This window comes from Periplaneta americana, chromosome 3, assembly GCF_040183065.1.
Source record: "Periplaneta americana isolate PAMFEO1 chromosome 3, P.americana_PAMFEO1_priV1, whole genome shotgun sequence".
In the NCBI taxonomy this organism is placed as follows: domain Eukaryota; kingdom Metazoa; phylum Arthropoda; class Insecta; order Blattodea; family Blattidae; genus Periplaneta; species Periplaneta americana.
In genome coordinates this window covers 78,829,903-78,845,487 of record NC_091119.1, presented here as the reverse complement: position 1 = coordinate 78,845,487, position 15,585 = coordinate 78,829,903, and the positions used below count along the sequence as shown (strand labels likewise).

General features: G+C 38.9%; 1 protein-coding gene across 1 annotated transcript; it reads left to right on the top strand.

The window, feature by feature from the left end:
- Positions 1-11,076: 11,076 nt before the first annotated feature.
- LOC138697036 (calphotin-like) lies at positions 11,077-12,749 on the top strand (the record flags this gene model as incomplete). The annotated part of the gene is made up of 1 exon (XM_069822628.1): positions 11,077-12,749. A coding segment is annotated over one exon (1,563 nt), but the record flags the coding sequence as incomplete, so codon positions are not given.
- Positions 12,750-15,585: the final 2,836 nt, after the last annotated feature.

Below are 15,585 nucleotides of genomic sequence, written 5' to 3'. Positions count from 1 at the left end.
CTCGGATTTAAATGAAATGTACAGTAAATCATAATATTCGTTGCTGGATAATTAAACCCTCTCAATACAGGTACCATTACCGCAGAGAATTATAAGATAAGACGGACTGAGAATAAGCGAAATATCTGTATTAATAAGTCTGTACCATCAAGAGTTTGGTATTTATTGTGTTTATAGGGCCTACTCCAATTTTCTTTTATTAATGCGTAGGGCTCTTTTTGTTAACAAAGTGGAAAGTTTGCACTTGCATCACACACAATTTGTCATTATTGTTCAAAATAATGTAAGAACAGTTTTATTCTGCAAAAGCCTCTACCTAGTTGCGAGACACGTGTGAGATCAATATTTGTTGCAAATTATATTAGACTACACGATGTCTCCATCACGCGACAATATTTGTTTCAAATTATATTAGACTACATGATGTCTCCATCACGCGAAAAGAAGTGTACCTAGCTGTGACTCCTGTTGTTTCTGATAACAATGTTAATCGTAAGTATCTTATCGTTTCAATAAATGTGGTGAGTTATGATCATGAGTAACTTTCTATTAGTGTCATTCTTTAATTATTATGTTGCATGCTAAGAGGTTATTTGTAGTTTTAATAATTGCAGTTTTCAAAAAGTTCTCTGTGTTAATTCCAATTTCAAATGAATTTTTCTCAATAACTTAATTACCGTACTGGATATTTTTTTTAATTTTCGCTACTAACCTTTCCTATATTTTACTCCTATTAGTTACATACGTCGTCTCTCTTGAAATCACCTGGTGAGCACTGAAATACATAATTTCATATTAGGTTAGATTAGCTGTAAGGTAATTAAATTTGTGACGAAGTAAAAAAATTATTTATTTTTCTTCTGCCGATTAAATTCATCCGTCTTTAGGTGCTTTGCTTTGGTTGCATCGAGTATAGCTTGTCATTTAATATTGGGGCTATATTTAGTGAAACTAATAAAACATAGGCCTAAGCTGTTATAAAACGAAAGTTTTGTGTGTATTTTACTTTTTACTTATTAACATAGTCTTAATATGTAGCTCAATTCACAATAATACTAACTTCATCACAGTCATTTCCTACAACATCCGAGCCACGCCCCTTTGTTTTGACTAACCGAAACATGGCGGACCAATGTTCAATTGTCTTCAACTTTCTGAGATCTTTGTCCTCTCTATAGTATCTAACTCGTTGTATTTGTCAGTACCGAAATTCGAAACGAAGTTGGCAACAGAAAATTCAACCTTCAAACTAGAAAATCACCATAATCCACTAGCATACGTAGTAATGGGGGAAAAAATGGTTAGGTTTCACCCTTAGGGTATCAAGTTACCTGGTCTTCCCTATAGGAAGTGTAAATAGGGACTAACGTTTTATGTTGCATGAAACTGTTTTAATAATAATAATAATAATAATAATAATAATAATAATAATAATAATAATAATAATAATAATAGGAAATGCGCACAAGTGTGCAGAGTAGTTAGTCTATACTGAGATCAGTCACGGTATGAAACTGTTTTATGAACCTGAATATGGAGTTGGCGCTATAGGTGAATTTTGACGAGGGGAAGCGTGCCTGGTGACGGAAGGGGGGAAGAGGTGCGGGAAGCCATACTACACGCCACTTCGCTATGCGATTAAACACACAGAAACTGTTTTTAAAAGGAAATCAGGTTGTAATAATACACAAACTTTATTTAATGTCAGGTTTTCATAATTCACAAACTTCATTTAAGAAGACATAGTGAAAGAAACGAAATTATTTGAATGTTTTAAAGAAAAAAATTCCGTTCTTTACATAATCATGGTACACTGCACCCGTGTCTGTTACATCTATATGACAAATTAATTATATTTCAGTATTTTAAAATTATGAGCATATGAAATTACAACAATAATAAATTATAATAGTGTGCACGGATATCGGTTTCTTAATTAAAATGTACAACTGATTGAAGTTTAAATCAATGATATAATATTTTATTGCAGGTATGTTTAAGAAAGATTCAACGTAACATAGGCACATTAGGTCTACAGTAAAATTTCATTTATAAATTTCTCATTTATAGGCTACTTTTTTCTTAAATCCCCGCAAAATTCCAATATCTTCCATGTTAATTGAAGAGTCCACTGCAAGAATTATTGATGTCATTTGGAATACATTTTGCAGGAGAAGCAAATGAAAGTTTGAAATGCTTAGCGTTCAAAGCTTAACTGTGATTTTCCGATCATTACTGGACAATGACTATCAGTGTTAATGCCATATAACTCTGTATGTACATTCTACTACTAGGTTCAAAAAGTTCCCGGAATTTTACTACCATTTTTCGTATTAATATATAACAAGGGATATTATACATTTGTTTTGTTGGTAACATTCATGATGTCGTTTCCTTAAAGTTTGCTGATAATGGCAATTATTGGTTTTGAGTTGTAGGCAATTGTTTATCATAGTGTTTTGTTTGTTCGTCGCATTTTGTAATTATGTCCACAGAGCAAAGTACAAACATCAAGTTCTGTGTTTTGCTGGGGACATGATCAGTATGGCTGATGAAGATGGTGATTTCTTAAACAAAATGAAACTGGTGCTACTTGTACGACCCAGTCCCTAAACGACAGTCATCTGAGTGGAAATCGAAAACATCTCCTCGGAAGCAAAAATTTCCTAGGGACACTTCCAAAGGCAAAGTTATTTTAAATGTTATGTTTTATTTAACGACGCTCGCAACTGCAGAGGTTATATCAGCATCGCCGGATGTGCCGGAATTTTGTCCCGCAGGAGTTCTTTCACATGCCAGTAAATCTACTGACATGAGCCTGTCGCATTTAAGCACACTTAAAGCAAAGTTATGTTGGAAGTTTTCTTCGACTCTCAGGGTCTCATGCACCATGAGTTCATTCCAGAAGGTCGTACTGTAACGAAAGAATTATACGTAGAAACCCTCCGTCGCCTCTGGGACGCAGTGAGAAGGAAACGTCCAGAAAAGTGGGTAGAAAACAACTGGTTCCTTATGCATGACAATGCACCTGCTCATCGCGCAATTATTGTAAAGAATTTTCTTGCCAGGCACAACATAACTGCTTTGGATCACCCACCATACTCTCCTGATCTCTCACCACCTGATTACTTTCTGTTTCCCCATCTGAAAAGTCATCTGAAAGGACGGAGATTCAATGCTGAAGAGGTTATCGCAAACGCGACGAGAGCACTAAGACGGGTTTCACAAAATGGCTTCCAGGCCTGCTTCCAGGAACTCTACACGCGTTGGCAAAAGTGTGTTGTTGCGGAAGGCAACTATTTTGAAGGGAATGCTGTAGAATAGTGTTTAAGGTACGTTGTTTCTATGATGCTAGAAAATTCCGGGAACTTTTTGAACCTAGTATGTATATGTCTTAAGCTATGCATTGACAGTCTTGGTTCATTTTCGACAAGAAAGTGACATCCATCATTCTTGCAGTGGACTCTTCAATTTATTTTAGTTATTCATTTTTCTCACACGATCGAATTTTATACCCCAAGAGGTACAAAACATTCATTTATACGCTCTAATTAAATTTTTCTCAAATTTAGGTTTGCCGTGAAAATGTAAGAACTCGAAAGTACCGTATTTATTCCATTGAATATAATACACGCGCCAATTTTTTTTATCGGAAAATAGCCTACAGAAAAAAACTGGCGAATACAATACACACCTGTGCTAAAAACCACTCAAGTTTAAAATTATATCAAGACAGGTTAAATAAAGGCACAGACTTATCTCTAGCTGTACATCACATTCACCCTCATTTGCAATATCAGAACTCGAACTTCTGGTCAACAGGGGTGTCAGAACATTTACTGACAATAACTAACGTCATGCTACTCTATCGTCTGTAAGTTAATTATTTGTAAATCTTTTGGCTTAATTAAAGACGCGCCGTTTCCGTCAGCTGTTTCCCACCATATCCCGTAACATAAATAGAGCGTTAATTTTAATTTGTTAAAATCTGAGTGTTTGAGTACGAATTAATACGCATCCCAGTTTTCAAGACAACTTTTGTACAAACAAATGTGCGTAACCTATTATAATCACGCAAAAACGGTTTAATGTGTGTTCATTGTTAAGATGTGCCGGTTTTGAAATTCTTGGAAATTCGAAGCTGCCCATTCTTGTCTCCGCACGTGGTAGCTAAGTAGCTTCAGTAAATCGGTTATGCGCCAGTAGGAGAATCAATTCCTAGAGGGAAGAGAGTAGGGCTATGTGCAGAGGGAAGAAATAGAACATTTTAAACAATGAGAATCCAAGTCCAAAGCTGTGACCGTACTGAATACAACTATCCTAACATCCCTGCAAACTGAAAATATTTTGACAATTGACTCAACCTGATATGACGAGAAGGTTGCTGATTGGTTTTTGAACTCCAATGAGTGGAAGAAAGAGAAAATTTGTTAGTAACTAGCTTTTTTTTTTTAAATAACCACATGTTGTTAACTATTAATGCTATTTCAGATGTAATTATATGCCATTTCAGTTATGTTTCTTTCTTCAGACTGCTGCAGCCAAAAGCAGCACAAAAGCTCATCTTGTTTGTAAATAACACGCTTATAAATTAATATAATTGGTATGAATATTTGACATTCTAATACACACTGGATATATAAGTATTATCTCTGTAAAGTATTTAAATACACGTTCTCCTCCTTCTGTGTAATGCAAGCACGGCGTGTAGTGGGAGGGGAACCTAGCAGACGGCTTTCCAGAAAATTGGCCGCAAGCTGGCAGGCTAAGGCTGACTCCATATTCTTACTCCCTCCACGGTATTACCCTGTTGTTCCAACTTAACAGTGATCAGGTGTGGAAGTTTATTGCTAGTGTGTATAAAAGGAGTGTAGATTTCGAAAACAGTATATGCACAATACGTAAATATGCTAGCACACTGAATAAACAGCAGTAGCGATATAAATAGCGTTTATATTTAGGAAGTAAACTTTGAACTCTGTGCTAGTCAAAGAGTTTGTAATACTTACTAGAGACACATACCCGTGAGTGGCAGGCAAGAAAAATGTCACAAATTGAATCGGCTAGCATCCGCCATTAAAGGGAGTGTTTGCGGCGCAAAATTCGAAAACAGTACCACAATACATTGATGTAGCCTGCTGATAGACACTGTTTTAAACATCTTTTACAAAGGATGAGTCGTGATGAAATAAACATGAATGGCAGAGGAGCGCTGTATTTATTAAAGTATTATAATGGTTCATCTTTGGCGATATTCTAAAAAATAAATTAAATCACCATATACACTCGGGATAAGTATGTGAAATATTGAATAATGACATGTCAACATTAATTTTCAGTATTACTAGTATTGCTTTAAGGACATAATAATGGATATTTACTGTAATATTTAAAATGATCTATATTTCAGTCCTTCAATGCAAAGGAAGAGGAAGGTATATGGTGCTTAGAAAATATTTAGTGGTGAAATATGAGATCATAAAAATTCTGGAAACAGATTTAAAATATAATGAGAATAAATTTTATTAGAAACTATCTATTCATTGTGTAATTGATGACCACCAAGTTAGAGGTCAATACAGAATTTTTAATACAATTAGTAGGGGTAATAGTAGGCCTAGGAGTAGTGGTAATAGTAGGCGCAGCAGTAGTGGTAATAGTAGGCCTAATAGTAGTGGTAATAATAGACCTAGTAGTAGTGGTAATAGGCCTAGTAGTAATGGTAATAGGAAGCCTAGTTTTGGTAGTATTAGTAGGCCTAGTAATAGTGGTAATAATAGGCCAAGTTGTAGTAGTAATAATAGGCCTAGTAATAGTGGTAATAATAGGCCTAGTAGTAGTGGTAATAGTAGGCCTAGTAGTAGTGGTAATAATAGGCCTAGTAGTAGTGGTAATAGTAGGTCTAGTAGTAGTGGTAATAATAGGCCTAGTAGTAGTGGTAATAGTAGGTCTAGTAGTAGTGGTAATAATAGGCCTAGTAGTAGTGGTAATAGTAGCAGTAGTAGTAGTGGTAATAGTAGAAGTAGTAGTGGTAATAGTAGGCCTAGTAGTAGTGGTAGTAGCAGGTCTAGTTTTTGTGGTAATAGTAGGTCTAGTTTTTGTGGCAATAGTAGACCTAGTAGTAGTGGCAATAGTAGGCCTAGTAGTAATGGTAATAGTAGGCCTAGTATTAGTGGTGGTAGTAGGCCTAGTATTAGTGGTAATAGTAGACGTAGTTTTTGTGGTATTAGTAGGCCTAGTAGTAGTGAGACCTAGTTAGTAGTAGTGGTAATAATAGACCTAGTAGTAGTGGTAATAGTAGACCTAGTAGCAGTGGTAATAATAGGCCTAGCTAGGCCTTCAGCTATATTTTCACTAATTTCTTTGCATTTAATACAACCAAAAACTAGAAGTACATGCTGTACAAAACGGAAATTACATGATTAATTCATTTATCGTGAAACAAAACAGTTTTAGACAGATATAGTCTGAGGATTTTCTTATGCACTCTGCTATTATAATCCACTGTAATATGATGGCTCCTAACCCTTACATACATTGTTGAAACCAACTTTATAAACCTGATTAATGTGTTTCTGGAAAAACTTTATCCAAGAAATATTCCGACATTCTGTAAACACATTCAAAGGAGGAACTGCATTTGGAACATTATTCCAAATATTAAGATATGCATGCTTTCTTGGGCATCCTACAATAGTAGCTATGTTCGAATAATTATTTGCGGCGCAGTATTTCACCATTTTCTTATTATTTCCCTTCAAGTGTACTTATATTTATTCGTACTCCTCAATAAGCATGAACTGCTCGCACTCCCGGCGAAGTATCAACTCCCTTTAATGGCGGCCGAACAGCGGTTCAATTTTGTACGCGAAACTAGCGCCGTTGGTGTCTCTAGTTATATATTACAAACTCTTTGGTGCTAGTAGAATTCTATCGCTATCCATCTTATGGGAATCTAGTATTCGGTGGACCGAAAGAAAACTGTTTATATGCAACGGTGCGGAGGTGTGAGTGAGTGAAACCGTATTAGTGTTAGTGGCTGTTGAGAAACTGTGTACGTGTTGGTGACGAACTATATACCTGTCGAAAAAAAAGAGATACCTCATGAGTGTGTAACAAAGTTTATTAATTCCTGATTAATAATCACTACATATGTAATGTATAACAATACAACTGTTACACAGATGCGTCATAGTTTCGTCATTACTTTATTACGAAAGGTAATAGAGTAAATGAAATTCTCTATTTCATCCGATAGTGTGCGCTAGTATGCCGCGCTAAGTATCGATAATGAAACTGGGCCTGATCGATTACCACGCTGTATTTTGTTCAAAGAGTACAGCTACAGCAATATTATTCTGTGCTCTTTGTTTCGTTCTTCTCTTGTTACAAGGCAATCATCATCATAAAATATACTTCTAAAAGTATACGAACGCTAAACGCTAGACTAAAGCAAAATATCCTTTATGTGTGTGTTTGTTTGTACGGGGGGGGGGGGCAAACGAAGACGAAGTCCGCGTGTAGACTTACAGACAGCTTAATTAAGCGTAAAATTCCCAGAAGGTGGGGATGAAATGAATGAGTGAGCGTAAGGGTGGCTTTCTCAGCTCCGGAGATACTATACAGACGGAACCAGGCAAGTCTCTTAACGGTCACCAGAAAACACAGACCGCTCCCCCAAACAATAGCGGTACTGCACCCAGACAGCCCTCAAAATACATCATCATCCCACTGATATTACACTAGAAAGGACAAAGCGAAGTATTTCGAAGAAACCTGCTCCTGTTCTGTATTTAGCCACTTGAAACCTTCAGGATTTTAACTCTGATCTCCTGCACAAAAAATTCATGTCATGGCCGCTCCGATAGCAGTGCGTTATGTAATTTGTATGGATTGTGTAAAATCTATTAACAATCGTAAACAATAGAATTGCACATTAAACTGACGCCTTTATGTGCTCTTACAACGAGCCGCCTCTGAACAAAATTGACTCCGATACAGTTTTAAGATTGATACGAACTTGAAATTAAACAGAGGTCTTGGTATGAAGTGTTGTTAGCATCCAGACGCAGAATCATCAGTCACAATGTGTGACTAAATAGAGAAAAATGCCTCTCACGTCCGGCGAAATGTCAAGCTCGCTAAGGAATTGCGCAACATACTCCGCAACGAGAGCGTTGGCTTGTCTATTCAGAAGGCTAAACGAGGTATTGTACTCTTCAATATTCGTTGGCGTGCTTCTTATAATATAGTAACTATCCCATTCGTAAGATGTATATGTAACTGTAAATTAAAATTAGGCCTATTATGATGTTGTGTAAAATTAATTTTAATGAAAAGGAGGGAAAAGCGGTTTCAAAATCTGAAATTTCCAGTTTCGGTTAATTTTGAGATATAAACTCAGAACTTTAATGAATCAGTACTGAGCTGGAAAACGAAGGTCAGTAGGCCTAATAGAATCATACAATTTCATCAAAGTTACAATTAACTCCGTCTAATGGAGCTCATTGCATGTCCTATAAAAATATAGCCAGGGCTAGTGAAAAATTAGATATGAGACTAAATTTCTAGCTTGAGTGTCAGAAAAAAAGAAGAGAGTCGTTCGAAAAGTAAGAGCTCGTAGATGATAAGGTAAAGGTAAAAATAGCCCCTTACCCGTCATGAAGGTTCTTGGGGGGCAAGGAGGTAGAATTCTATATTTTTTTTATCTCTGCACTAGAATGAAGTTGTGTTCGGACCACTCTCCGTCCATCTTTTTACCACGGGAAAACCCGGTACTAAATTTTATAGGAGGCTGAGTGAACCTCGGGGCCGTTCTAACAGTTTCGGCAACGAGATAATTCCCTCACCAACTGGAATTGAACCCAGGACCTTCCAGTTCGGTAAGACAGAAACAAAAACTAAAAATATAGTGTACTAGATCTAAGTGTTACAAACATTAACGAAATAAAAAGTTATGATCAGTGTCTATATTTGACAATTGTAATAAAAGAAACTTTAGGCTTACTCAGTTATACTTCACAAAGTAGTGGTTTGTAAAGCATAATTTATTTATATGATTTTTATACAGTATTTGAAGAAAAAATTGCAGTAATTTCGAAACAACAACAAACGAAGAAGTATTTCATTTTACATAGTAAATACTAATTACTTTAAAGTAATAGACCCTACTCTTTCATTGTTCGTTAAGCATTATTATTTACTGTGTCCATTAATGCATAAATGTTGAAGAAAATAGCCTATTATACTCCAAATTAATTACATGCAGTAGGACATTGCGAAGTTTTTACACTGAAATTATTTCTTTGGTGTATGTCAATATAAATTAATATTCATATTAATATTAATAAATATAAATTAAGCTTAGAATTTAAATTCACATATAGTTTATTTGAAAACGTTGAGAGCAAGTATCGAAAAGTTGGGAGCATTACTCAAAGAAATTAAAAGTGTAGTTCACAAGCCATGAAGCGACTATATTCTCTTTATGTCAGATTTAAAGATTTATTAATATAAGTATATCGAATTAATATTGTGACGTGAGATGGAAAATTTGCCATTATATATTTTTCCAGAAAAATTTTCCACCTTGCAATAGTTGTTTTCTTCTCTCCTTTCAACCTCAAGAGCCTCACATATATTCCTCACTATATTCCTGTGTATTCAGCGTAATGCTCTGTAATGTCGCTTCTGTATACGACTACTAATTGAACAATAACATTTTCTCCGACAGAACATCGAATAAATTCTTCTTCTCATTCTGTACGAAACGTTCTTTCCTGCTCGTAGAGAGACAGAGGGTTTGTAAAGCGACATGGTACCGACACTGATACCTTCAGTACGTGAGCGAGACAGAGAGCAATGTACAGGAAACTCCCCTCACCAGTATGAATGACTTTGATTACACGATGTAATCACGATACCTAGTTTGTTCACAGCTGATCTACATGAAACAATAACTGCGGTCTCTATGGAGACGATGCATGACAACAATAGCAATGCCGTTGCTGTGTTACATACGTTCTGAATATTAGGAAAAATGTTCAACTCGTTCAGAACAGCGCTGAAATATTTTTCTCATAATCGAAGAGTACTGGAGTTTGGAGCTACTTCAATCGGAGTAGTGTCCCTGATAGGCACAGGATACGGGATATAGAAAATCATCACCGGCGAGAAACGTATTAGTCCTCAGGGGCCCTATCCCAAAGACATCCTGTTCAAGGATAGGCATAGGCGCCCGAAACTGCGCGAGGAGGACCTGAATTCACCATCTGAGCAAGAAATCAAGGTCACCGACTACTCTAAATATCTACCTCGACAACCAGAGGAAGGACAAGAGCCAGGCCAGAGTGGTCAGGGCGGGCAGTTGGCAGGAGAAGAAACCCCACCGCCAATCTTTATTCCTCACAGCAAGAGAAACACGGGCCACTTTGTTGTTGTGGAGGGGGGTGAATTGAAAAGAGTTTACTCAGAAGAACTAGCTCCAGAAATTCCCGAAGAACAGGGCCACAATGCAAAGAAGGGGGACGACGAACAGTCCTCGCCACCTCCCCCAGCCCCTCAACAATAAGGTATGAGTTTACACTTTCAACTTACAGTATAACTTATAAGTTATATATATATATATATATATATATATATATATATATATATATATAGTATATATGGTAATAATCGCTGAAATTATGGAACTCAAAGAAAACTATTCCCACGCTGCAAATACTCAGAATCTCCCCGTCCTCGAGACTAACAAAATGAACACTTATGAAATCTGATAGAACGCCATGGGGAATTATATATAATTTAATGGCAATTCTCTTATTAACATAAATTCAGATCGTGGAGTTATCATACTAACCTGCAAATTACTCCTTTCTTTAAAGAGTACCTTTAACAATGTACTTGTACTGCAGATGTTGTTCTTATTCGGTGCTTTAGTAAAATGAAAATATCAAGATAATACGTTGAAGAAAACTGTACCATACCGCAAATCTTCACGATCTTTCTGCTGAAAAGTAAACTGCCCCAACTAGGATTGGTACACGGGAAGGCAAGGTGCCAGGGTGCCAGATTTGACGTTCGCGCTTGTTCTCTGTACAGGTTATTGTCTCCCGCCTTGTCGCTCTGGGTGCCGCCAAGCCCGGCTTACTGGGTGCCGTGTCCTATGCCGCCGTCTTAGCCGCCCCCATTGGTGTGGCCACCTTCGTGTCCAGCCAATACCACGCCCAGGACACACTGGGACAGTACAGCTACGGCTACTCCGGCGGCCCATCTGCCAAGACCGAGACCCGCACCGCCGACGGCATCACTCGCGGAGGCTACTCCTACATCGATGGACACGGTCTCGTGCAGAGCACCAGCTACGTCTCCGATCCCGTCAACGGCTTCCGTGCGGCTGCCACAAACCTTCCCGTCGGTCCTTCCGCTCCTGCTGCCCTCGTCGCTCCCGTCATCCACGGCGCCCCCGACGTCGTGGCCGCTCCAGCTCACTACGCCGCCGCCTACGCCATCCCCGCCGTTCACGCTGGAGTGCGCCTCGACACCCCCGAAATAGCTGCCGTCAAGACCGCCCACTTCGCCGCCCACGCCGTCGTGGCCGCTCCAGCTCACTACGCCGCCGCCTACGCCATCCCCGCTGTTCACGCTGGATTGCGCCTTGACACCCCCGAAATAGCTGCCGCCAAGACCGCCCACTTCGCCGCCCCCGCCGTCGTGGTCGCTCCAGCTCACTACACCGCCGCCTACGCCATCCCCGCTGTTCACGCTGGAGTGCCCCTCGACACCCCCGAAGTAGCTGCCGCCAAGACCGCCCACTTCGCCGCCCCCGCCGTCGTGGGCGCTCCAGCTCACTACGCCGCCGCCTACGCCATCCCCGCTGTTCACGCTGGAGTGCCCCTCGACACCCCCGAATTAGCTGCCGTCAAGACCGCCCATTTCGCCGCCCCCGCCGTCGTGGCCGCTCCAGCTCACTACGCCGCCGCCTACGCCATCCCCGCTGTTCACGCTGGAGTGCCCCTCGACACCCCCGAAGTATCTGCCGCCAAGACCGCCCACTTCGCCGCCCCCGCCATCGTGGCCGCTCCAGCTCACTACGCCGCCGCCTACGCTATCCCTGCCGTTCACGCTGGAGTGCCCCTCGACACCCTCGAAGTAGCTGCCGTCAAGACCGCCCACTTCGTCGCCCCCGCCGTCGTGGCCGCTCCAGCTCACTACGCCGCCGCCTACGCCATCCCCGCTGTTCACGCTGGAGTGCCCCTCGACACCCCCGAAGTAGCTGCCAAGACCGCCCACTTCGCCGCCCACGCCGAGGCTCTTGCTGTGCAGGGCCGCAAGAAGCGTAGCGTTGCCGCTTATGATGCCCCTGCCGCCGTTGCCACTTATGCCGCTCCCGCTGCCGTCGCCGCCCCCGTCACCGTTGCAGCTCCCAGCTTCGGCTACCCCACCGTGTTTGCCCACGCCACTCCCGTTGCCGTCGCCGCCCCTGCCCACCTCGCCGTCGTTGAGCCCGTGAGGAGCTTCGGATACTCAAGCTTTTCCGCCCACGCCGACCCCGTCGTCGTTGCCGCCCCCGTCGTCGTTGCCGCTCCCGCTGTCACTGTTACCCATGCAGCTTCTTTCTCGTTGAGTGTGTACATATAGTTATAATAACATTTATTCTTATTTTGCAGCATTATGTATTACAAAGAAACAAAAATGTAAAAAAAAAAGGTATGGAATATACATGCAATAAAATTGTTGTGCTATAATAAGAGAAAAAGGGTGTTCTTTAATTATTATCTCTACCTTCCCATTGTTGGCTTCAAAACTGCATATGCATATATACATACATACAGTACATATATATATATATATATATATATATATATATATATGCATACATACTGTACATACATACAGTACATACATACAGTACATACATACATATATACAGTACATACATACATTCATACTAGGTGGCATTGGCGGAGGGAGAAGCTGCACACCTGCAACAGCACACGTGCTGGAGAGAAGATGTACGTGTGCAGGCGAAGGACCACTTAAGTGCAATATTCACATACACACACACCTGGCGGATGAGTGAGTTCGTTACTGGTGACAGACTACAGTAGTAATCGCGATTAACACTTATCGCTATCAGGCCCGATCGCGATTACCGAAAATGTGGTGACACACTACATCCCGTCTGGTCAACAGCTGAATTACTATAGAGGAAAGAATTTTCTCTATGTACATACGTATATGTCTGTTTCCCTCCTGGACAACACCTAAAGTTCATACTTTCTTTTGAAGTTTGTTCATTGTTTTTTTTTTCCTTTTTTTTTTTTTGTTGTTTCTTGCAGCTTGATATGGGAATTTATTTGTTAAAATTGTTGTATGCTTTACAATGTAAACTGATACAATTTATATCATTACTATTTATATTATTTTGAAAATAGATTTTATAACCTATACAATTTATATCATGCCAAAAATTTATATTATTTTGTAATAAAACATTTTTAAAATCAACCTTAACCTCAACGATAGCGTCGTAATGGAGACTGAAATTGAAAATCTGAAAAAGAAACCAGTTCCAGTTTGTAATCCATTATTTATTGAAATGAAACATCTTTCAGCAGCCCTTTATTGCTCTCTCTCTCTCTCTCTCTCTCTCTATATATATATATATATATATATATATATATATATATATATATATATATATATATATATATATGAAATATGAATAATTCGTCTTTCACTTGTCAATATATTTCTTTTTACTTTTCTCACATCTGCATTAAATTTCTCCACTACGTCTTATAGTAGCCAAATTCATTTTCTAGCCATTCATTTTCGTTTCTGTTTCATATAATACAATGGAAGGGGTAACAAAATTTCACAGCAGAAGCTATCACTTCCTAAATAATATAATTCAAGGTGATTCGAAACCAAAGTCTACTAAAATGTTACTTTCGTCCACTGGGCCGTGCCTCAGCGTGATTATCTTGTCCTGGAAACAGGTTTTAGCCAACGAGCACAGAATACAATAGAGTAGACACTAGCATCTTAATACCAGTGGACGGAGTGAAGCCGATTTTATGGACCTGACGCCATCTTGTTGCTACCAAAACATTGCAAAATAGCTATTACGTTATAGAAGATCTTATGATAATAAGAATTCCATATGTCCCTAATTTCTTGTAGGACTCACACTTTCTTGTTTGTTTCGTAATACAGAATCGCTATGCACGTATTTTTTAGCAAAAATTACGAAACTGTCATCGATAAATCACATATATACAGGTTATTTAAATTGGCAGCTCTTCAAATTGCAGTATGGTATTTAATAGATAATCTGGGAGGTTAAACAAACAATAATGATAAAAAAGGAAGATAACAGTTTGACCTTATTTTGCTACTAGTCCAATAAAAATGCTACCCTATAACAATTACTTTTATAGGTTGATCAATTTGCTTCGATTTAATAATGAAACTTCTTAACGCAAATTATCATTCTCTTCCTTTTGCCAGTATTTCGTGTAGATGTCCCGATTTTGTTTAGAGAAAAAATAGAATGCTCTTAACCATATAATATTTGATAGGCTCTTCGTTTATAGTATATAATTAGATTATAACGGCGAACAAAAGTGAAGTTTTATTACCAAGTGGGTCAAGTCAGTTCACGACCGAGTTAATGAAGCTACTAAGTCTGCAAAGCATAAGTCTGATTTCGTGATTATAAAAATTAATTATAATAATATTAATACACTATTTCTTTTTCTTCATCAAACGAATACGTGCATTCGGTTTAAGAGAAACCTCGGTACGCCCGTTTTCTATAGCACTCGACACAAACTTCCAACATGGGTTGTTAGGTTAGCTTCGCTCGTAAATGCTAAGTTTACAAAGCGTGTCTGATTTAGTGATTATAAAAATTAATTACAATAATATCAATACACTAATCCTTTCTCTTAATCAAACAAATACGTGAACAATACGAATCTAACCGACTAACCTAGGCTAAATCATTCATTATCTACCGGTAATAAGTACATTTCACACATGCATATTTACCTGTGAAAAGTTATTCCAGGAATTTTTTTGAAAACCTGTTTGTGCAGACATACGCAGTACATGTAGGCATATTGAAATTACTTCATTTATTAATTAAAACAACGATGCAACATCACAATCAACTGCCCATGTGCTAACCGGGAGCCCAATGTTTTGGTAGCATCATAATGGCGACGGTCTACAAAAGCGGCTTCACCTCCAAGCTATTCATGTCTACTCTATGTATTCTGTGCTCGTTGGTTTTAGCTCCTGATCGCGATCGGGACGGTGACACACTACAAACCCGATCGCGATTAGGTTGATAATCGCGACTGTAGCACAATCTACTATCACAGTACAGTCACGCAACTTATACGTATAAAATATGCCAACATTTGACAGTTGGCGCGACAGTAGCCCTCTAGCGGCAGGCAAGTTAAAAGTGTGCACACGACATATGATAACACATCAGAAAACGGGTTTTGCGTAATTTATTTTATATTTTTATGCTATACAATAAGTGTATATGGTTCTTATTAATTCTACTTT